This window comes from Macaca nemestrina, chromosome 7, assembly GCF_043159975.1.
Source record: "Macaca nemestrina isolate mMacNem1 chromosome 7, mMacNem.hap1, whole genome shotgun sequence".
Classification (NCBI taxonomy): Eukaryota; Metazoa; Chordata; class Mammalia; order Primates; family Cercopithecidae; genus Macaca; species Macaca nemestrina.
Window position 1 is genome coordinate 138389084 of NC_092131.1, and position 24184 is coordinate 138413267.

Genomic DNA, 24184 nt, shown 5'->3' on the forward strand with positions numbered 1-24184 from the left:
TGCCCCAGTAATGTCCTTTATAGCAGTTTCTGATCCCAGCCCTTCCCCTTCATGATCTGGTGCAGAATCACACATTATATTTAGTTGTCATATCTCTTTTTTAATTTTAATTTTATTAGAGACAGGCTCTCTGTTGCCCAGGCTGGAATACAGTGGCACCATCATAGCTCACTACAGCTTCGAACTCCTGGGCTCAAGTGGTCCTCCCACCTCAGCCTCTCAAGTAACTGGGACTAGAGGTGTGCACCACCATGCTAAGCTAATTAAAAACAAACAACAAAAAAAAATTTGTAGAGATGAAGTATTGCTGTGTTGCCCATGCTGGTCTTGAACTCCTGGCCTCAGGCAGTCTTTCCACCTCGGCCTCCCAAAGTGTTGGGACTATAGGTGTGAGCTACCGCACCCAGCTGCTTTTATTTTTTTTAATGGAAAAAAATAGAAGTAGCTTGATGAATTTTACCATCTAATAGCTAGTATCATAAGGATTATAGCAAATATTTAAAAATTGGTAATGGGTGAAAGGATATAATGCTTTTGTTTTGTTTTGTTTGAGACAGAGTCTCATTCTGTCACCTAGGCTGGAATGCAGTGGCACGATCTCTGCTCACTGCAAGCTCCGCCTCCTGGGTTCACACCATCTTCCTGCCTCAACCTCCCAAGTAGCTGGTACTACAGATGCCCGCCACCACCCATGCCAGGCTAATTTTTTTTATTTTTAGTAGAGACGGGGTTTCACCGTGGTCTCGATCTCCTGACCTCGTGATCTGCCCACCTTGGCCTCCCAAAGTGCTGGGATTACAGGTGTGAGCTCCTGCGCCCGGCCCTTTTTTTTTTTGGAGACATAGTTTCACTCTTGTCATCCAGGCTGGAGTGCGATGGCGCAATCTTGGCTCACTGCAACCTCTGCCTCCTGCGCCCGCCACCATGCCCAGCTAATTTTTGTATTTTTAGTAGAGACCGGGGTTTCACCATGTTGGCCAGGCTGGTCTCAACCTCCTTACTACAGGTGATCTGCCTGCCTCAGACTCCCAAAGTGCTGGATTACAGGCATGAGCCATTGCACCTGGCCCATATAATGCTGCTTAAATCAGATTTATGGTAGGTTGTGTGTGTCATTTTAGGATCAAGCATTTGGCGAGCTAGAAAAGAATAGTGATAAATTTCTACTTGGAACATCATCATCAGAAAACAGTCAGCCTGCTCATCTTCATGAACTGCTATGTTCACTACAGAAACAGCTGCTGGCATTTTGCCATATCAATAACATTAGTGAGGTATGTGATTATTTGTCTTTTATGGTGATCTATCAGGACCTTGAAACTCAGATATTTGGATAGGCCATGGTATTTTTGTATGTTGAATCTTTCAAAGTAGTAATTTAGGAACTTTTTTTCTCCTTAGAACTCAAGCAGTGTGGCATTGCTTCATAAACATCTTCAGCTTTTGTTGCCTCATGCCACAGATATTTATTCACGTTCTGCAAATTTGCTCAAAGAAAGTCCTTGGAATGGCAGTGTTGGACAAAAGTTAAGAGGTGAGTTTGGTATTTCATTTCAAATTTAATCAGTCATTAAGAAGCAAGAATACTTGCCTTTCCAAAGTCTTAAGAGGACCAGAAGCCTCTGACGAATGGGAACGGTCTTGAATCTCCTTTCTATTGAAGATTCCTTTAGTCTTGGTTTGAGGGTAGTGTTAGCAGTGACTGATCTTGAAAAGAGTCTACTTGGCATGACAGAGGCCTAATTTAAAGGCACTGGATGATATAAACTCAAAAAGATTAATTTTAAATGGCATAAAGTAAGATTTTTTAATCTCTCTCTTTTTTTTTTTTTTTTAAACCTGTTGTTTCTTTACCTTTCTCTTCAGCATTTACCATTTTTTCACTTTCCTTCTTGAAATTCTTTGGGCTTCTGTGTAGTCACAGTCCTTTTTTCTCTTTCCTCTGACTCCTCTTTTTCAGTGGGTTTCTATAGGCTCCTCTTCCTTGGACATGCCCTCTAATGTTGAGCATCCTCCGAATTTTGCCTTCAATTCTCTTTCCTCCCCCAATGGTCTTATCTAGTTTCAGTGTCTTTAACAACCATGTATATATTAATGACCCCTGTATTTCCATCTAGCTGAGAACACCTTTCCTGAGTCCTAGAGCCATTCTTTAATTGCATACTGGGTGTCTTTTCTTTGTTATCCAAAAGACAACCAAAATTTAATGTTTATATAAAACCAGCCACCTCTGAAGTTCCCCCACTAAAAAAAGAATGAAAGGAACAAGCTGTGAAACTGAAACCATTCCACATTAGATACCTCCATTTGGCTGTTCCACAGCAACTAAAATATGTTCAAACTGAGCTCATTTCTGAATGGCCCTCTCTGCCCTGATATACAATGAAATATTGAAACAAAATTGATTTAAAACCAATACGGATTATAAAAACACATGTTTTAAGGTGATCTCGATTTTTAAAAAAGTAAATTTAGTTTAAAAAATATGAAAACTTTCCCTCACTAGCAGGTAAACACCAAGAGGACAGGAAGTTTTGACTGCTTTGCTCATAGCTGTATCCCTCTCACCTAGAACTGTGCCTGGTATGTCAGTAAATATTTCTTGGGTAAATTATAAAATGAAGATAAATTAACGAATGAGAAATTGATAATGCATTTTAAGGAAAACATTTATAATCCTTTCAATTTGTTGGTATGGAGGATGCATATGCTTTGCTATAAAGTGTTTGTTGGTGTACTTTCTGAAAGTGAATAAACACTGATACTACATCAGCTACCAGGTGGGTGTTCAACAGAGAATTATTGAATGAGTCTACTCTAGTTCCAGGCTAAAATAATATTTCTTAGGTTCCTTTTTTTAAAGTTCATTTGAAACGATTGTCCCATGTTTAATTTCTTTCCCTTCATAGATGTGATATACGTCTCAGCTGCTGGCAGTATGCTCTGCCAGATTGTTAACTCCCTGCTGTTACTCCCTGTGTCAGTGGCTCGGCCTTTATTGAGTTACCTCCTCGACTTGTTGCCACCTCTTGATTGCCTTAATAGACTCCTGCCAGCTGCTGATCTTTTAGAAGACCAGGAGTTACAGTGGCCTCTTCATGGTAAGTAAAGACAATAAAAGAGCAAATAATGCCCTTGACAAAAGTTGTTCCTGTTGCACACATCACTGTGTTTTTCCATTGGAGTCTATCTATCCCAAGGCTATCAAAGGAGTTTCGTCACTGAAATCTTAAAAACTTTTCAGGTTTAAGTAAGGCCTCTTATTTTATTGGAAGGAATCCTGGACTGGAGCATAAAAGGAAAAGCGCTGGGGTTGGAAAGATGACCTTGAGGGCCTATCTTATTTTAACATTATACAGTTCAGTGATCAAGTGTCAATTAGTCCAAGTGTCAAGTTTACAGCCATATCAGGATGTTGATTAGGCTTTATATGGAGTTTTTCCAGGTTTATTCTTTTCTTTTTTTTTTTTTTTTTGAGGTGGAGTCTCGCTCTGTCACCTAGGCTGGAGTGCAGTGGCACGATCTTACCTCACTGCAACCTCTGCCTCCAGGGTTCAAGCAATTCTCCTGCCTCAGCCTCCCGAGTAGCTGGGATTACAGGCGTGCACGACTACGCCTGGCTAATTTTTGTATTTTTAGTAGAGACAGGGTTTCATCATGTTGGCCAGGCTGTTCTTGAACTCTTGACCTCGTGATCCGCCCACCTCAGCCTCCCAAAGTGCTGGGATTACAGGCGTGAGCCACTGCGCCTGGCCAGTTTCTTCTTTTTTAAAGTGTCTCAGAACTTGCTAAGATTCGGTCTATTTCTATCAGGTGAGTAAGGTGTCATTTTATTTTATTTTTTTCATCTGTGTTTATAACTGATATTTTTCTATAATTTCATTTTTTCATGCTATCCTTTCCTAGTGTTTACTATCAAAATTACACTAATCTCATACCATGAACGTGGAACTTCCTTTTATTCCTGTTCACTGAAATAATTTGTGTAAGGTAGGGGTTATCTCTTCCTGAAGGTTTAGAAGAATTTATCTATGAAACTATCTGGCCCTGGTGTTTTGTTTGTAGACAGACTCTGACAATTTTCATTCTTTAGTGGTTAATGTTCCCTTCCATCTTATGTTTCTTCTCCAGTCCATTTTGGAAATGTATATTTTTCTAGGAATGTTATTTTGTTGGTTTCAAATTTATTGGCATAAAGTTGTTTATAATATTCATGGTTTTAAAAAATCTCTAGTATATCTGTGGTTATATCTGCTTTATTCCTATTTTTTGAATTTGTGCCATCTTTTTTCTTGAGTAATTTTATTAATCGTTTATCCATTTTCCTTTTAGATAACTTATCCATTATCATTTCAAATAACTACTTTTTGGATTTGTTAATCTCTTTTTATTTCATTGGTATGGGTTCCTTATTGCTGTCATTTCGTGAAGTCAAGAACTTCTAAGAACAAATGTACAATAAGAAAGCATGGGTCTGGGCCGGGTGTGATGGCTGACACCTGTATTCCCAGCACTTTGGGAGGCTGAGGCTGCCAGATCACCTGAGGTCAGGAATTCAAGACCAGCCTGGCCAACATGGTGAAACCCCCCTCTACTAAAAATAAAGAAATTAGCCATGTATGGTGGTGCACGCCTATACTCTCAGCTACTTGGGACGCTGAGACAGGAGAATTGCTTGAACCTGGGAGGCAGGGGTTTCAGTGAGCCAAGTTCATGCCACTGCACACCAGCCTGGGTGACAGAACGAGACTCTGGCCCCACCCCCTAAAAAAAGGAAAGCATGGGTCTGGAGCTTAGTATTAAGACAATTCTGAATTCAAGCCTTAAAAAGCATTAAACAATCTTGAATGTCATTTTAATGGATAAATTTGTATGTTGATTTTGGAGGAAAAAACTCAGAGTACTCCCTAAAGATAGTGAATTTTGGTCTGGATAATGAAAAGTAGGAATATAATTGATCGGAATAATGTTGTCATATGTTGTTTTAATGTTTATCTTAAAATTAGTAACTTTACCAAGGAAAATTTTGTTTGATAGCATAACTTCTCTGGATATTATTTTAAATCAGTCTGGTAAAGAGAAAAAATACAGAAAGTATTATAATTTGTGTTTTCATCATAAAGTATTTTACATCAGTATCTTACTGCAATACAGTAGGTGACCATGAGAAATATTCTGAATCTTAAAAGTACCAGATAAAGACACAATAACTAATGATTTTGTCTTTAGGAGGGCCAGAACTAATTGATCCTGCTGGTCTGCCATTACCTCAGCCAGCTCAGTCCTGGGTATGGCTTGTGGATCTAGAAAGAACAATTGCTCTCCTTATTGGGCGATGTCTTGGTGGCATGCTTCAGGGCTCACCCGTGTCTCCAGAGGAACAGGACACTGCATATTGGATGAAAACGCCACTGTTCAGTGATGGTGTAGAAATGGACACTCCTCAATTGGGTAATGTGCTTCTCTGCAGCATTTAAAATACATGCCTGTTTGTACCTCAGTTGAAGATTTCTCTATTCTGAGTTTGCTGAATAGAGAACTGACAGGCACCAATTGCAACATGAGCAGTGTAGGGAATCTGGGGCTATGACTTGGAGCCCTAAGAAAAATGGTTAAATTCTGCAGCACAGTATGGTGAAAAGAGCCCCCAAAGGAAATAGAAATTGTAGGTCTGGTCCTACTCTGTCATATTTATCACTCATTTTGAGCAAGTCATCTAACTCAATGCTTCATCACTTATCTTCCAAGACTTGGAGGTTATGAAACTGCTTCACAGAATGTAAAGCCCTGTAAGAGTACTTAACCATGACTTATCAGTGCAGCACCCCTCAGATGTGAGTGGCAGCCTCTTTTCCTCCCAGGCTGTCTTGCTTTCATGCTGACATTATATTATGTCCTAATTTTTTCTTCGCCACTTAAAGTGCCTTTAAGATTTCCCTTCTGCATCATCTTCCATTTGTATATATTGCTGGCAGACTAGTTCTTAGACTGAACATGAAGACTTACCTGGTACCCCAGGTAATCCAGTTGTTTTATCTAGAATTGGTCCTTTAATCTCTCTAGGCTTCTCATTTTGGTTCTATAAAATAATGATTCGGATTAGACAGGCTACATGATATTATTAGTTCTAAAATTTATTATTTCTCTGATAAGAGAAAGAGACTCAATATGTCCATGAAGGAAAGTCTAAGAGAGATTGAGAGGAAAGGAGAAAAGAAGGAGAGCTGAAAAGAAAAGAAAAAACAAAAAGAAAGAGTATGCTTTGGGATTTGGAGGGTTGGAGAGAGGGAGTGAGGGAAGCAGTTGAGGATTTTCCTCCGTTTCCAAATATGAGTGTACATTCATCATTTCATTTATGAACCAGAAAGTGATTTTGGCCATGGCTGATGATGCTGGACTGGTGTTTATGAAACATTTTGTTAAAGACAGTAAAATCATGGTTTTTCAAGGGGGTATTTAACATGACAAAGATAGTTCCACTGCTGTCAGTGTTTAACCTTGTGACAGTCCTAAAGGACCTCCTGAGAACAAAAGTATCTCTATCTCTACCCTCCTCATATTTCTTCTATATTTACTCAATTAAACTGGCCTTTAATATGAATAAAATCAATTTCTGTTTAATGTTATTTTCACTTTTTAAATTATAAAATCATGAAACTATTAAAATTTTGTTTATTTGTATGTATTAGAAAAAGGTATTATCCCTTGTAAAATTATAACAATACAGTAATTTAGTTATATTATGGGTTAAATTGATTTTTGATACTAGCCCAAGAACCTCATCATCACTTAGAACATGGTTTTCTTTGTTTTTTAAATGTGAAATGAATTCTGAATGTCAAATGTCCCACTGGAAAGTTAGGAACCACCTGTACAAATATCAGTTGAGAAATTGTTCATGGTATCTTTTACATGGATCATTTTTAACTGATTATTTTTACTTAAGTCTATAAAAAAATGGTCTAGTCTCTTTTTCAGTGTTTCCTCGTTTCTCAAAGAGGGTATCATTCCGTTTTGAACAAGGTGGTTTTTTGTTACACAAGACTGTTGCATGTGTAGGACATTTAGTTTCTTTGGCCTCTGCTTGCCAAAATGCCAGAGCTTGGGGGTATAGCTCAGAGGTAAAACATTTGACTGCAAAATGCCAGAGTTTTTTTTGGAGTGTCACAGTTGGTGGAGTGTCACATCCTTCTGGAGAATGTAAGAGGGTTGTTACCACCTCCAACTGTAAAACATTAAAGGACTTTACCTTGGTAACGTTTACTTAAAATGGTTTGAAGTTTGTCATTTCATAATCATTAAATAAATGTGGTAAGATTTTATTTGTAGCACCAAAATTTATGATGTTAAAATTGGTAACGTGAGTATTTTTTTTAGATAAATGTATGAGTTGCCTGTTAGAAGTAGCACTTTCTGGAAATGAAGAACAGAAGCCTTTTGATTATAAATTGCGGCCTGAAATTGCTGTCTATGTAGACTTGGCATTGGGTTGTTCTAAAGAGCCTGCCCGAAGCCTTTGGATCAGCATGCAGGACTATGCTGTTAGTAAAGGTAAGATAAATAAGCTAAAGGGAGTAAATTTGTAGTTAGCTCATAGTGCTCACAAATATATTTGCAAGATATGTAAGTGAAACTCATAGGGATCGCGTAGGAAAAGGTATTTTATGAATAACACTTTTAAACAATTTGTTTTTCCCTTTGTGGAAAATAGTGCAACTGTTTTTTTATATACATGTATTCCACTTAAACATACTGTGTGAAAATTGAGATTTATATAATACATTTGTAGGTAATCATTTTACTAAAGTATAGTAGTCTCCGTATATCTGCGGGTGACATGTTCCAAGACTCCCAGTAGGTTGCCTGGAGCCACAGGTAGTACCGTACTCTATATACATTACTTATTTTCCTGTGTGTACATACTTGCCCATGATAAAGTTTAATTTGTAAATTAAGCATAGTAAGACATTAACAACAACAATAATAAAATAGGACAATTACAATAATATGCTAACTGAATTACTACTCTTGCATTTTGGGGCCAGTATTAAGTAAAATAAGGGTTACTTGAACACAAGCACTGTGATACTGCGGCAGTAGATTGTATAACCAAGAGGGTTACTAAGTGACTTGGTGAGATTTCATCATACTACTTAAAAGGGCATGCAATTTAAAAGTTAAGAATTGTTTATTTCTGGAATTTTCCATTTAATATTTTTGGACCACAGTTGACCGCAAGTAACTGAAACCATGAAAAGCAAGACCATGGATAAGGGAGGACTGTTGTATTCCATGCTATGTAAATGGATCTGTTAACGATTAAGAGTCTGTTTAACGATTATCTTCCCTTTGCAAGCCTTGGTTTAATAACTGAAAGGATGTGTACTTAGAAGTCTTAGCTCTAGGTGTGGTCAGTATTTCTTCATCTATAAAACATTTTGCCTACTCTAGAGTGCTGGTGAAGATACCAGTTTGAGATAACATATACTATTAAGTACCATGGTAAAGTACTATGCAAGTTTGTGGTGGTATTTCAGTTTCTAATATTATTTGATTAAGAAAATTAATTTTATAGGCTGGGCACAGTGGCTCACGCCTGTAATCTCAGCACTTTGGGAGGCTGAGGTGGGAGGTATCACTTGAGGCCAGGAATTCGAGATCAGCCTGGCCAACATGGCGAAACCCTGTCTCTACTAAAAATAGAAAAAAATTAGCCGGTCGTAGTGGCGTGTGCCTGTAATCCCAGCTATTCGGGAGGCTAAAGCACAACAGTCACTTGAACCCAGGAGGTGGAGGTTGCAGTGAGTCGAGATTGTACCACTGCATTCCAACCTGAGTGACAGAGTGAGACTCTGTATCAAAAAACAACAACAACAAAGAAAATTAATTTTATGTACATATTTTCAAAGAATGTACCTGATTTGTTTTAGCTCCTTTTTTTTTTTTTTTTAAATAATGATCAGAATTGTTCAGAATCGCCTGTCTCTAGTTTTCTTTCTCTGTGTCATTCTCTTATCCTGTCATTAGTTTTGTCCCTTTTTTTTGGATTTTCTTTCTTGTGTGATAAAAATGGCAAAAATAAATACATTTTTACTTTTTATTGGCCTTTATTTTTTATAAAGAAAATGAAATGAGATATGTATTATTCAGATCTACCAGTAAGATGACACCTTTGAATGTTTAATCTCATCCATTTTGTTTCTTTTTTTTTTTTTGAGACAGAGTCTCGCTTTTGTCACCCAGGCTGGAGTGCAGTGGCGTGATCCCAGCTCACTGCAGCCTCTGCCTTCCCAGTTCAAGCGATTCTCCTGCCTCAGCCTCCCAAGTAGCTGGGATTACAGGTGTGCACCACCACACCCAGCTAATTTTTGTATTTTTAGTAGAGATGGGGTTTACACCATGTTGGCCTTGGCTGGTCTCGAACTCCTGACCTCAGGTGATCCACCCGCCTCGGCCTCCCAAAGTGCTGGGATTACAAGTGTGAGCCACAGCACCTGGACCCGTTTTGTTTCTTAATCATTTATTCATTCATTCTGTTATGGTGACTCCTACCAGAGGTGAAATAGTAAAGTAATGAGGAGGAAAAAAGTTTACTTTCTGAGGTGTATTTTCTGATATTTCTTATTTGTAACATTTTCTTGGGATATGCAGTTAGGTTTTCTATACCACGTTATCACTTATTACCTTGAAGTGAGAACTTAAAAAAAAATCTAGATATAAGGTGAATAAAAACTTGTTGTATGGGTCCGTTTGTTGTATTGCTTGTACATTGCAAGCATAGACTTTATTCCTAATTAGTGGAAACGTTCTTTGTTTTTTGGTATGAAATGAGCATAACTTTAATGAAGGTGTTTTAAAGGAACCCATTATTTTTAAAATGGCGCAGGAGAATAATACCTGCTAAATTTAAAACACAACAAAGGGTGTTATTTTAGTGTGCTTTTAAAATTGAATATTAGGTTCCTTGAAATGGAGTCTTGTTGGATTTTTTAGTCATAGCAGTTCTCAGAATAGCAAGCAATTCCATGGAACAGATGATTTCTTAAGAGCCTGATGAGGAAAAAATTAGTACGTAATACAGACTGTCATTCTAAGATTCTCTGTGGGCTGTAAGATTTTCTTAAAATCTGGCATATTTGTCCTTGTCAATTTTTTTTTACCCATAAAGCAGGATAAGTCTGAACTTAAATTTCTGACTTAGGCATACTGAAATGAAAACCAACATATAACATTTTTATCTCTGGAGATGAGAGTTTTAAGAAGGACTTAGGAACCAAAATTAATTTGAGGTTGGTTTTGTTTTGTTTATAAGTAGCCCAGACATTTAGCAAATCTGTCAAATGAACAGAGACTAGCAGTCCCTCTGGGAGCAGAGTGGACAATAACTCTCCCACCCCCATTTGAAATGTACTACGTTGTTAAATGTACATTGTTAAAGTACAATACTAGTGTGCCAACATAGAATTAAAGAATGGGAAGAGGCCAAGTGTGGTAGCTCACACCTGTAGCTCCAGCTACTTAGGAGGCTAAGGCGGGAGGATCGCTTGAGCCCAGGGTTTTGAGACTGTAGTGAGCCATACAGTCACCACTGCACTCCAGCCTGGACCACAGAGTGAGACTGTCTCTTTAAGGAAAAAAAAAAAAAAAAAAGAATGGGAAGAAAAAGTGCCTGACTAGTCCTCATCATCTAATGTTGTTTGGGTTTTCAACTACATGTCTTTGTTTCTATTTGAAGAAATGTTGTTTCATTTCTCACCCACTTAAATGTACTTGTATTCACAGTATATACTTTTATGGCTTCAAATACCAGATATGTGTATATGCGATTAGTTTACTCGCTATCTCCTCTAGAATGTCTAATGGGAAGTATTCAAAACTAGACTCCTGATTCCAGCTTCTTACCCTCAAAACTGCTCCTGTGGTCTTCCTTTCTCAGTAAATGCCAACTACATTTTAAATATATTTAGTATCACCTTTGACTTCTCTCATATTCTCACATCACACATCTGATCTATCAACAAATCCTGTCGATTCTACCTTCAAAATACATGTGGACTCTCCAGCCACTTGTCATTACTTTCGCTGCTGTTACCTTTTTCTGAGCCATTATCATTTCTCCCTTGTATTGCTGCAATAATTACTTCTGCTGTTGCTGTTCCTATAAGTCAGTTCTCCACTCAGCAGAGCGAGCTGTCAGAAATACAAGTCAGATCATGTCGTATCTCTGTTCAAAGCCTTCTAATGCTGCTTCTCATTTTTCTCAGAGTAAAACCTGGAGGACTTGTACTGGCCTGCAAGGCCATTGGGATCTGGTCCTCAGCCAGCTCTCTGATGTCTTCTACCCATTCCGTGCATGCACGGTTTGCCCCAGCCACACTGGCCTCCTTGAACCCATCCCAGATCCTCTGCACTAGGTTTTTCTGAGGGGACCCAGTTTCACATGGCTTCTTCCCCCACTTCATTTAGATCTCTGCTCGAATGTAACCTTATCAGAAACTTTCCCAAACCACCCTATATAAAATAGTAATCCCACATATACAGTAGTGCCTGTTCTCCTTACCCTGCTTTATTTTTCCTCATAGCACTTACTGTCATATTAATGTTTTCTTTTTAATATTCTCTCCCGCCCCCCTCCTCCTAAGAATATAGGCTCTGTTAGATCAGGGATTTAGTTTTGTTCACTGCTATATCCGCAGCACTTGGAACAGTAAGTGGGATCTAATGAGGTGCATTTGTTAAGTAACTGTTTAGAAAGATGATAAAATTCAGGTGTTGGATGACTAAAGCTATAAAAATTACCTCTGAACTGTTTTCTGAGCCCTTTTAAATGTCAATGCATCATTTTTATTTTCAGATTGGGACAGTGCAACTTTAAGTAATGAGTCACTCTTGGACACTGTGTCTAGATTTGTTCTTGCAGCTCTTCTGAAACACACAAACTTACTTAGTCAAGCATGTGGAGAAAGCCGGCAAGTAACTTAAAACTATCCTCAGACAAATATTTGCTCTCATGATGTTAGAAATTAGGTAACTTTTCTATTTTGGTTCTTCATTTAGATATCAACCTGGTAAACACTTATCAGAAGTGTACCGTTGTGTATACAAAGTTCGAAGTCGTTTACTTGCTTGCAAGAACCTTGAACTTATTCAAACCAGGTCATCATCACGGGACAGATGGGTAAAGTTTGAAATCAATTAATTTCTATGTTTTTCTGCAAGCTGTGAGAGCTAGCTCTAAATTGGTTTATGTGAGAAAAAAATGTGCCTTGGTCGTTGCATATGTTCAATACATGTTAAGTAGTTCTTTTTCTAGTAGAAAAAAAAAAAAGGAAAGGATTTGAGATTTACTTAACCTCACATTTACCAAGTGCGATCCGGATTCTAAGAAAGTTTAGTTGGCTACATAAATATTAATAACAAATTGAATGATTCACATCATAGGAATTATTATTCCTCTCTTTGTGCTGATCAGGCCACATTTGAATTACCCTGTTTAATTTGGGGTGCCATAATTTATGAGGGACATTAAGAAATACCTTGGATTGATAAAGTCCAAAAATTATGTCATATAAGTACTAGAAAGTATCAAAAATGTTTAGCTTAGAGAAGTGAAAACCAAGGAGGGGATTGTGTGTGTGTGTGTGTGTGACATAATAGCTGCCTTAAAAATACTTAAAGAGCTTCTCTGTAAGAAAAGAAATAAATGTGTTTCTTGTTCCGGAGGACACAACTAGGACCAAAGGGTAACAATCAAATGGGGAATCATTGTTAGCTGGATATAAGGAAAGTAGGCCTGATGATGATTAGAGTTGTCTACCATTGGAAATGAAGATTGAAACTACTTATTTTTTTATTTTATTTTTGAGACAGAGTCTCGCTCTGTCGCCCAGACTGGAGTGCAGTGGCACGATCTTGGCTCACTGCAACCTCCACCACCCGGGTTCAAGTGATTCTCCTGCCTCAGCCTCCCGAGTAGCTGGGATTACAGGCATACACCACCACGCCCTGCTAATTTTTTGTATTTTTAGTAGACACGGGGTTTCACCGTGTTCACCAGTCTGGTTTTGAACTCCTTAAGTGAGGAGTTTGAGCACCTCAAGTGATCCTCCTGCCTCGGCCTCCCAAAGTGCTAGGATTATAGGCGTGAGCCACCTCACCCGGCCGAAACTACTTATTAAGAACAGTCCAGAAGTAATTCTTGCAGCAAAAAGGAGATAATTTCTGAAGTGCTTGGTAATCTTGATAACATGATCATAAAATTATAAATGCAAGCCTGGATAATAAAACATCTTCGTAGTGCTTACTTTGAAACTTAACTAATCAGATGCTTTGCACTCCATTATTTAGTCCTTAGATTTAAAAAACCAAGCTCTGTCTCTCCATTTGTAGACTTTTGGCATGTACTGACTTAATATTTGTGGATCTGTTTGTTGGTGACCTTGAAAGTCCATGAAATGTATTAATTTGCCATTTTGTTGAGGCTCAGATTTGAAACTTGTATATGGGGATAAATGACGTACTATGTGAGTCTGACTACTCAGTTTCCCCATCTCTGTAAAATTCTTGTTATTTAATGGTCATGAGTCACAGGTAACTTTTATGATGGATCTGAGGATATAATTAAAGTTTTTCATTTGTGCTTTATATTGAATGATATTTATGACTGAGTATCTGTTTTAAGGATTCTTTCCTTTATCTAGATGACTGCTAGGTAGTAACCACTGTGGGAAATAAAATCGACATTGTCCTTAGCAGATTTCTAATTTTTGGTTTGTTCAGGGGCAAAGTTAAAGAAAAAAAGAAAAGAAAACTGATACTGTTTTAAATTTAGAGTTATTAAACATGTATGCAGAGTAATAGTAACATAAACAACTTGAAGAGAATGGAATGGAAATTCTGTGCTTTAATTACCTTTTATGCTTGGTATTGTGTTCATCACAACTTACTAAGTTGCAGCTCTGTAGGAATTTATAGCTGAATAGCAATATAGATATGAATAAATTTACAGCATGACATTTTAATCAAAATAATGAGGAAGGAGGAGCGTATATGTGTCCGTATATATTTTGTGTACATACATTATTTCTAATCTTTAAGAGTGTATCTTTTGGGTTTTTGTAGTAAAGTTTGTTGTTATTACTGATATCAATGTTTTCCATGATAAAAAATTTAAGGTTTTTTAAAGTTTTAAAAAGATTTTGGAAAAAATGTAGTTAGTGTAGTTTCTGATAATTTCTTTAAGATATCAGAAAACCAGGACTCTGCAGATGTTGATCCTCAGGAGCATTCATTTACTCGAACTATTGATGAAGAAGCTGAAATGGAAGAACAGGCTGAGAGAGACCGGGAAGAGGGGCATCCGGAGCCAGAGGATGAAGAGGAGGAACGGGAACATGAAGTGATGACAGCTGGCAGTGAGTATACCCTTCTTACTTTCTAGATACAAACGGTGGCATGCTTTTTGATAGGGGAACTAACTTGAAAGAGAAAGGCAAACTTTCTCCATAGTTTTTCTAAAAGGACTTTATATTCTGCTGGTGATCTCAATTTGTATTAGCTGACATTTCAGGGGCTCCTACAACTGTGCTAGTACTATTCTGATGCTTTTGGATTATGTATTTAGGGCTGAGAAGTTCTGGAAGCAGGAATGTCAGTACCTGCTTCACTGAGCCTCATGCGTAAAATGAAACCCATGAGTCATCGGATAGGGCCATTCAAAATATGTCCTCTGAGGCAACAAGTTGTCCATCAGCCTCGAAGACCTCTGAGCGGTGAGGAAGAGAGCCCCTTTCTATGCCTATTGGGAGAGCCATATTGTTTTCCATGTGTGGAACTTTTAAAATTAAAAATTTCACCCACTGACTACACTGCTCTTTCGATAGGGAGCAGGAATATACATGAGACTGCTATTGACTGGGTGAATAAAACTTTTCATACCTTTATGGCTACAGATAGTTTTTAAAGGTAATTATTTATATGTTTAAAGAGAAGTGTCAAAGCTTTTAAAACATTTATTAGTATCTTTTGAGTGATTTGGCTATTTCAAGTTAAAGTGTGCAATCAATCTGTACCCTAAAACATTATGGTCAGCAATGCATTTGGTTTTGAGATTGTCTGTATCTGTGAATTAACTTGGCACTTACTTTATTATCAACTTATTTATGTTCTGCATACTTCTAAAAATGATTTTCGAGGGGGCTTGAAACAAGACTAAACATGATTTAAACAAAAGGAAAAAGGTCCAAATGGAGTAAAGGGAGTTGGAGATGGGGAAGGAAAATAATTGTATTTTACAAACCTAGGCTGAGGGAACTTTTGCAGTTGAATATAAACTTAGTTTAGAAATTCCTGGAAGCAGACTGAAGGTGAAAATGTAGTAAAGTATAACCCTCAATTACAGTAAAAAATGATAGTCATCTGGGAACTAATACTTTTTAAACTAGCTGTGCTTTTAGAGCATCTGTATATGCTGGGCACTGGTCAAGTTCTTTACATAGAGTAGCTCATTATCACAGCTGTCTAAAGTTCTAATATTACCTCATTCTAAAGATGGATGAACTAAGGTTTAAGGATGCGAAATTGTATGACTTGGGCCACAGTTAGTAGCAGCTAGAATTAGAACCAGGTCTGCCCCAAACACCAATGACCATTCTCTTAACCCTTTAATTCATTTCTAGTTCTGGACTCTTGAGAGGGCTTATTGCTTTGCTTTTTGTGGAAATAAGGGACTTTTAATAGCATAACAAAAATATTGTCACAATTTTATAAAATATGCAGATCAATTTTTAAAGTTTGTACTTCCATATTAACTGATGAATTTAGTATTTTACCAACTTTTTGGGCCTGGGTTTCCCATTAAGAATACTGTCTTTGGGCTGGGTGCAGTGGCTCACACCTGTAATCCCAGCACTTTGGGAGGCCGAGGCAGGCGGATCACAAGGTCAGGAGTTTGAGACCAGGCTGGCCAACATGGTAAAACCCCGTCTCTACTAAAGATACAAAAAATTAGCCTGACCTGGTGGCGCGCGTCTGTAATACCAGCTACTCAGGATGCTGAGGCAGGAGAATCGCTTGAACTGAACCTGGGGGCGGAGGTTGCAGTGAGCCGAGATCATGCCACCGCACTCCAGCCTGGGCAACAGAGTGAGACTCCATCTCCAAAAAAAAAAAAGAAAAAAAGAAGAAGAATACTGTCTTCACTCCAAATTTGTGCAAAAAATTTCTAATGTGAAATATCTACCACTGCATCAGAACCTTGTTAACTCCACTGATGTTTTGCACTTTGAAATAGGGAAAGGCTGGAGTCAGATGGGTATTCCTGGTGATGCCATCTCACTCTGGAGGCAATCTTGCCCCATATATTAAAACTAAATTCTGTTTCAGCAAAGACCTTTAGTGACAGTGCTTATTTAATGTGTTTAAGATACAGCAAAGTGTAGATGTTAGGGATTATATGGACTTTGGAAAGGGAAAGGGAACTTTTGTTGTAACTAATATAACTTAAATTTTGTCTCTCTTTTTTTTTTTTTGAAACGTCAAATTTTTCATACCAAGCTTGTGAACGTTTTAGAAATAAGCAGTTATTTTTATCTAACCTTGTGCTTCACAGGCTTTTGTGGGCTTCAAAATCAGCTGAAGGGCCTTTAAAACACAGATTGCTGAGCCCCCGCTCCTAGAGGTTCTGATTCAGAAGGTCTGGGGTGGGCCTGATAATATGCATTTCTAACAAGTGCCCAGATGATGTGGGTGCTGCTGGTCTGGGACCATACGTTGACAATAACCGATCTAATTCGTTAATAACATTTGAAATATGATCACATTTAAATTCTATAAAGGCAGATTAGTATTTCCTAATGTAATTTTTAATGAAAATACAGTATTTTAATGTATTTTAAATGTAATTTTAACTAAGTTAACTATGTTGTATATCATGTCTAAAAAATAATTTTTCCCTCTTTCAGTAAGTTTTTGGTCCAAACTTTTTGACTATTTTTATTGTTATTTTCTTTGCTCTTCTCTCCCCATGTGTTAAGACCTTGTTTTTGTGTTGCATGTTACAGAAATCTTTCAGTGTTTCCTCTCAGCCCGTGAAGTAGCTCGTAGCCGAGACCGAGATAGAATGAACAGTGGGGCAGGGTCTGGGGCTCGAGCTGATGATCCACCTCCTCAGTCTCAGCAAGAGCGAAGGGTCAGCACAGACCTTCCTGAGGGTCAGGATGTGTACACTGCTGCGTGCAACTCTGTGATCCATCGGTGTGCCCTGTTAATATTAGGAGTAAGTCCTGTGATAGATGAGCTTCAGAAGCGAAGAGAAGAAGGACAGTTGCAGCAACCTTCAACAAGTGCCTCTGAAGGGGGTGGACTTATGACCAGGTGGGACTGACTAGACACTGAAAACATGACCTACTCACATCCCTGTGTTACTTAATGCACTGAAATGGTTTGTTTCCATAGTTACAGTGTTCTGATGTTAATATAGACATGAAAGAAGAAATGCAAATTGAGTAGGATGAATTTAAAGTAATGTAAATACTGATACTGATTCAGCATGAACTGTAAATTTCTGATTAAATGAGGCACAGTTTTTCATACATATAAACAACAGCAGTGAAAAAGCATGTGAAGTTACTTGCATCTCTCTGTAGTTTAGTGACATGCAAATTATTTTGAGAAGGGCTTTGTGCTTAGATAAGAGTCAGAATTTCCTATCAACTGACATTACTCCTCACTGTGTATATATTATCTCTGTGCTCCAGTTCCATTCAATTTTATGTTCACTAACAGTCCTATATCAAAAAACTTTTTTTTTTGTACATGTGAGACAGGAGTGAAAGTCTTACTGCAGAGAGCCGGCTAGTCCATGCAAGTCCAAATTATAGACTGATGAAATCGAGGAGTGAGTCTGATTTGTCTCAGCCTGAATCAGATGAAGAGGGTTACACACTGGTAGGTATACCCAGATTCAGTAAAGAAAGATTTTTGTTTTCAAGGTATAGATATGTAAGGCTTTGGTTAGAGTAAGTAATATGTTTGTTTTAGACATATAAAAACTTTTTTCAAAAAGAACTTTAAGAGAAATAACTATATTGCATAGATGTTTACCACATAGGTGTTAATGGTTTCAATCTCTTGCTCTGACTTCTTTCTAAACTCTAAATTCATATATCTGACTCTTTGATGGACATTCCACCCAAATGAGTCAGGTTACCCCAATCTTAACGGTAACCTATCTACAAGTGAACTCTCTCCAAACCTGTTTCTCTTCTATTCCCTATTTTAGTCGATGGTACATTAACTATCCAAGCAAGAAACTTGGGATCATCCTTGACTCTTCTTTTTCTTATCTCCTGATCCCTTTATCTTTCACCCCTTCCCAATCCAGTTAAGTCTTAAAAATTTTACCATTAGTGTGTCTCCAATGTCCTCTCCTCTCCCTTTCCTTCTTCCACTGCTCTGTTTTAAACTTTCTCATTTGAGTGGACGTGTGCAGAAGCCTTCAAACTGGTTGCCTCACCTCTTGCCTTGTGCCCACCTTCCACACTTCACTAGACTAGTATATTTAAAGTACAAATCTGTTTATACCTCCTCTACTTATAATCTTTTAACAGCTCTGTTAACTATCAAAAACGCCTCAGAACTTGGACTGTAGGCATTTAGGGTAAAGATAAATAAGATGCTAATTTATATAAAAAGGAAGTAAGGTAAAGGTATGCTACAGTGTCACTGGTAAAATATAAAGCAAAAACTATTTAGAAAATTGCTTCTACTTGAGCAACTTTGGACTTGGAGTTAATTGATAGCTAGGTTTTCAATTTGGCTGTTCCTCTGCCTTATGTGTGATTCTATATGTGCTATGACCTCCCTGGGCTTTAGTGTCCTATTGTGTAATACAAAGATGGTAGTGTCTGTTGTGTATATGGTGATGTGTCAGACTTGGCTTCTGGTCCCGATTCTACTGTTAAAGAGCTGTGGGATCTTGGTCATATCATGTGACAGCTCATAGAGAAATGCTAGCATTTGAGATGGACTTATCTATGAGCTCCATGTTTAATTCTGAAATTCCTCTATTTTGTGAACTGAGATAAGGGATATGAAAATATTTTTGAAAAAGTATGAAGTGCTACATAAAGAATAAGTTACTGTTTAAAAAAAGCTTCCATGAAGGATTCCTCATCTAAGGAAAGTTGAACAGTGTCTTTATGTTTCATTGTATCATGACATTTTGTTTATACTTCCTCCTTTTCTCCTTCATCTGCATTAATATCCCTGTGCTTCCACTTCACACTCCCAGTCTTATAGTCTAGTGAGATTCCTCTGTGTTCATTTATTTTTCTGTCAATTAATTTTTAAAATCTGATCAGTCTGACTCATTATCTAGTCTCCTAACTCTGTGATAATTTACCTTTTTTTTGAGACAGGATCTTACCCTGTCACTCAGGCTGGAGTACAGTGGTGCGATCATGGCTCACTGCAGCCTCGAACTCCTGAGCTTAAGCAATCCTCCTGCCTCAGCCTCCTGAGTAGCTGAAATTACAGGCATGTGCCACCATGTCTGGCTAATTTTTTGAATTTCTATGTCTTACTCTATTGCCCAGGCTGGTCTTAAACTCCTGGCCTCAAGTGATCCTCCTGCTTCAGCCTCCCAAAGTGTTGGGATTACAGGTGTGAGCCACTGCACCCAGTTCCCAACCCTGTGATAATTTTAAAACATAGATCATGTCATTTCTCTGCTCAAAGTCCTGCAATGACTTCCCTTTTCTCAGGCTAGAAGCCTAAGTCCTTTCAGGGGTCTGTAAGGCTCTACATGGTCTGGTCCCACTACCTCTCTGATCTCTTCTGTTATTCTCCTCAATGATTCTCCTTCTGCCACACTGGACTCTTAGCTATTCCATGAATCTACAACACAAGTTCCCTTTAGGGCCTTAACTGGCTGTTTCTTAGGACTGGAATGGTATTGCCTGCATGGCTAACTCCCTCTCTTTCTTCAAGTCTTCCTTCTGATGTTACTTTTTTTGTGAAGCCTATGCTGACCACCCTATTTAAAATGGCAGTTTTCCTTCTTTTCCAAATAGTCACTCCCTGTCCCCCTTGCCTTGCTCTGTTTTTTTTTTTTTTTTTTTTTTTTTCTGGGGCATCGATCACTTAATGTATAATGTAGTTATTCATTGATCAGTTTGTCTTAGTCTACATTACAATAAAAGTTCTTTAAGGACAGGATTTTTTTGCTGTTTTATTTACTTCTGTATCCCAAGCACCTATAATAGTGCCTAGCCCATGGTAGGTAGTCAGGAATTTTTTTTTTTTTTTAATTTATAAATAACTGTCTAATCTATTTTGGCAAAATTTCCACATGTATTTGGTTTTTTCCATTCTTTAATTAAAGCACCCTATTACCTTTTTATGGAGCAGGTATTTTCAATTTGGTCCCCCTTTTTCCAGTTTTGCTCCTTAGATACTTCTCTCCAAATTAGAACTCTTGAAAACACACACAACAACAAAACACCTACCTGCTGGTTGTGCTACTTTCCTACTCAAACATCTTGTCTTACTGCAGAGAACCGGCTAGTCCACGCAGTCCAAATTACAGACCGATCAAATGTAGGAGTGACTGCACTGCCTACTCGGAAATCAAAGATTCTGGGAAGTGTCACCTGTCTGCTTTTGGAACCAGTATTCTTCTCCATTTTTGCCATCGTAGTTCATCTTCCAGACCCCAAAAATACCTCTTGAGGCTTTGCTAAAGCACTATTTGCCTTAAAAATTCTCCTAGCCTTCCTTGCTGATGTCCTGTCTTTCCCTGAAGGACTGTCTAAAATGTTACCTCTTCCAGAAAGCTTTCCCAGCTCCCTTACTCTCCCAGTTGTCCCATAACAACTTGTTAGGATCTCTAATAATTAACTGTTTGTCTTATGGTAGATTCATTTATGTATTATTAGTATGTCTTCCCAGTAAACCCACTGAAAAACTAGGATTTTTTGGTTTTTATTTTTCCTAAATGCCCCTGATATCTCCTACACAGTGCTTTACATATTGTAAATGATTGATAACTCATTTCAGTTGAAATGAAAATATAAAAAGGAGGATGGGTAAAATTAAAGTGGCATACTTTTGGGAAATGAGCAATGAAATGTGACTTAGAATAGGGTTAAAAACTCACTATGGACTTTGACCTGTACAAGACATTTAACCTTCCTGAGCTCCAGTTTCTTTATCTTTGAGATGGAGAATAATGCCTGTTGTACTTGCCTCCACTGTGTTGTGAAGAATAAATTTGGTAATACAATTTAAAACATTTGGAAAATTACAAATGGGAACAACAGATCAATGGAGGAGGATTAAGCTTAGATTTAATTGGCAAGATTGTTCATTTAGGTTTTCTGGTTGTTCATTTAGTTTTTAGAAAATTTTTAAAAAGACTAAAAAAGTCCATTTTTTAAAAAGACTGGGCCAGGCTCAGTGGCTCACGCCTATAACCCCAGCAGTTTGGGAGGCTGAGGTGGGAGGATTGCTTGAGTCCAGGAGTTTGAGCCCAGCAGTTCAAGACCAGCCTGGGAACAAGATGAAACCTTGTCTTTACAAAAAAATACAAAAAAAAAAAAAAAAAAAATTAGCTAGGTGTTGTGGTGAGCACCTGTCCCACCTACTCGGGAGGCAGAGGTTATAGTGAGCTGAGATCGCGCCACTGCGCTCCAGTCTGGGTGACAGAGTGAGACACTGTATCAAACAAAAAACACCAGATTGACTTTTAATTATCTTTCCTTATGGAATATTAGAAAGACAGTGTCATAAAAGATGGAAAGGCAAGAACTAGAGAGAAAGCAGATTCCATTTCAGATGAAGGGAGATCTGGGCTAAGCCTTCAACTTCAGAGAGCCTGGGGTGGATGAAGAGGAGCAAGCACTTGGGACAGTTTGGGTTTTCCAGCTGAAATATGTTACCCTTCTATACTATATGAGGTTATTTAAGATATCTTTGATACCTCATTTACTCTGAATTTTTTGTGAATGAAATGCTTTTTAAAAATGTTTTAAGTTAACCACTTTAATGTCAAATCTTTGTTTTAACCTTCTTTCATAAAATGTATTATATGATGTGTTATCTACTTCTCTGTTTTAGCAGAGAATATACCAACCCTAAGTTTAACTGTTTGACAGGTGTCATTTTTACCAACATTTCTTGCTACACCCTCCTAGTCTATTCCCTAGCTCCCTTGTTTCTCGCAGGATTTGATTTAGCATGTGAAAACAGATACTTTACAAAAGGATAATTTAGATGAATGAATTAGGACTGAAAAAGGCTGAGAGAGGAAAATAAAGCCCTGGGTAAGATATTCTTATCTTGGCTCATATCGTGTGGTGTTCTGCTAGAGGTTGGTCACCACGCAGGAAAAGCATAATGAGTTACATAATTCACAGTGTCTAAAAGATAAAAAACAATTGTTCAAGAGAACCAGATATTTCTGGTTCTGAGGCCTGAGATTGTTTTCTTCCATGAGCCCTCCTGGCAAAAGTACTATGTAATGAAAATGTTTTATTACCTGACACAGTGATGCCTTGAGGAGCTTTGTGATGACTATTTGGTGTTTTATCCAGCACCAAATGGTCCAAGAATAATACTTATTTCTGTTGATACATAGGTGGGTGAATATAAGAAAAAGTGTGTTTATCTGCAACATGGGTACATGTATCTATATATGTGACGAGGTAAAGATTTTCTACAACATTTTTCAAATGAATCTGTTTTGACACTTTTTTTTTTTTTTTTTGAAATGGAGTCTTGCTCTGTCACCCAGGCTGGAGTGCAGTGGTGCAGTCTCAGCTCACTGCAACCTCTGCATCCCGGGTTCAAGTGATTCTCCTGCCTCAGCCTCCCAAGCATCTAGGATTACAGGTGTGTGCTACCACACCCAGCTAACTTTTGTATTTTTAGTGGAGACGGGGTTTCACGTTGTTGGCCAGGCTGGTCTCGAACTCCTGACCTCAAGCGATCCACCCGCCTCGGCTTTCCAAAGTGCTGGGATTACAGGTGTGAGCCACCACTCCCGGCCTTGTTTTGTCACTTCAAGCCTTACTTCTTTGACACAAACTTTTTGGATTGTATGATAGAGTACAATTGAAACTGCTAATACCATAATGTCAAGTCTATGCGTAAGCTTAAGTCATATATGATTTGTTTTATGGGCCAAGTAGGCAGTTGTCTACACCCCACCCCCAACCAGATACACACATAGCACACAGAAATATACTTCCATTGTTCTTGTAAACCTTCACTGATTTATTAAACTCTGTAGTTTAATGAATTTGAGATTTGTCTATTTTAATAGGTTTTATAAAAAGACATTTAAAAATCTTTTCAAATACTACCAGAAGGTTTAGGACTGTTATTTTTCTGTTAGTACGGAGACTATCAGATTTTCTTCCTCTAAACACCTAGAGAAGCTAGTGGAAGTTTTGAAAAGAAAGGAAAGTGAAGCTAGAGGAAGGAATAGTAATTTTGGAAAATAGGGCACTACTTCAAGGCTTGAGGCATCCAGAAGGTGTTAATAAGATCATCCTGTGTCTGGAAGATAAAAGACAAAGATTCCAGTGGAAAAAAGGTAACGAAAACTACTGCTCTTCTGCAATGTTAATTAATCTGACTTTTTTGAGTTAGTGTTTCAGTTATATGTGCTTGAGCCTCCTTATAGCTATGTTCAGTGAGTTTTTAGGGACATTTTGTTATTAGTTGGACTTGAATGATGAATAAGTAAGACATTGCTGTAATTATGTAAATTTCTATTCGAATACTCTATTAAATCTTAAAATACTTTTCACGACTAAATTTTACTTATTTACTTTTTACTTTGAATAGAGTGGCAGACGAAATGTTGATTTGGATTTGGCAGCATCTCAAAGAAAGAGAGGTAAGTATAAGTATTAAGAACATAGTAAACATCTTAATGAGACCCTGTCTCAAAAAAAAAAAAAAGAACATAGTAAATATCTTAAATCAAGTAGCTGTTTTTATATCTGATGTATTTGGATCTGATTGTCTTTGAAATGTAATTGCAAAAAAATTCAGAATCATTTTATCAGAAGAGTTAAAAGGAAGACTATTTTCATTAAAATACACACCCTTTAAAAATCTGGGAATGTTTAGGAGTTAGTGATCAGTTATTCTCTCATTTGTTCTGTATTTTGACTTT

The 24184-nt window shown here is 37.7% G+C and overlaps 1 protein-coding gene and 1 long non-coding RNA gene across 12 annotated transcripts in view; one reads left to right on the forward strand and one right to left on the reverse strand.

Annotated features, from left to right (window-relative positions):
• The window catches only part of LOC105488799 (HECT and RLD domain containing E3 ubiquitin protein ligase family member 1), a 223402-nt gene that overhangs the window by 104151 nt on the left and 95067 nt on the right, over nt 1-24184 (forward strand). For 8 of the 11 annotated variants that reach the window (XM_011753240.3, XM_011753230.3, XM_011753281.3 and 5 more), the window contains exons 15-25: nt 1122-1274; nt 1402-1534; nt 2910-3101; nt 5230-5451; nt 7378-7551; nt 11855-11969; nt 12058-12178; nt 14243-14414; nt 17034-17373; nt 17826-17946; nt 23851-23902. In XM_011753240.3, coding sequence (XP_011751542.2) covers nt 1122-1274; nt 1402-1534; nt 2910-3101; nt 5230-5451; nt 7378-7551; nt 11855-11969; nt 12058-12178; nt 14243-14414; nt 17034-17373; nt 17826-17946; nt 23851-23902 — 1795 coding nt within the window. The remainder of the gene's footprint in view (nt 1-1121; nt 1275-1401; nt 1535-2909; nt 3102-5229; nt 5452-7377; nt 7552-11854; nt 11970-12057; nt 12179-14242; nt 14415-17033; nt 17374-17825; nt 17947-23850; nt 23903-24184) is intronic. The other 3 variants (XM_011753270.3, XM_011753296.3, XM_011753305.3) reach the window with 1 other exon arrangement.
• Nucleotides 1-24184, reverse strand: part of LOC139364454 (uncharacterized) — a 114714-nt gene that overhangs the window by 70767 nt on the left and 19763 nt on the right. The window lies entirely within an intron of this gene.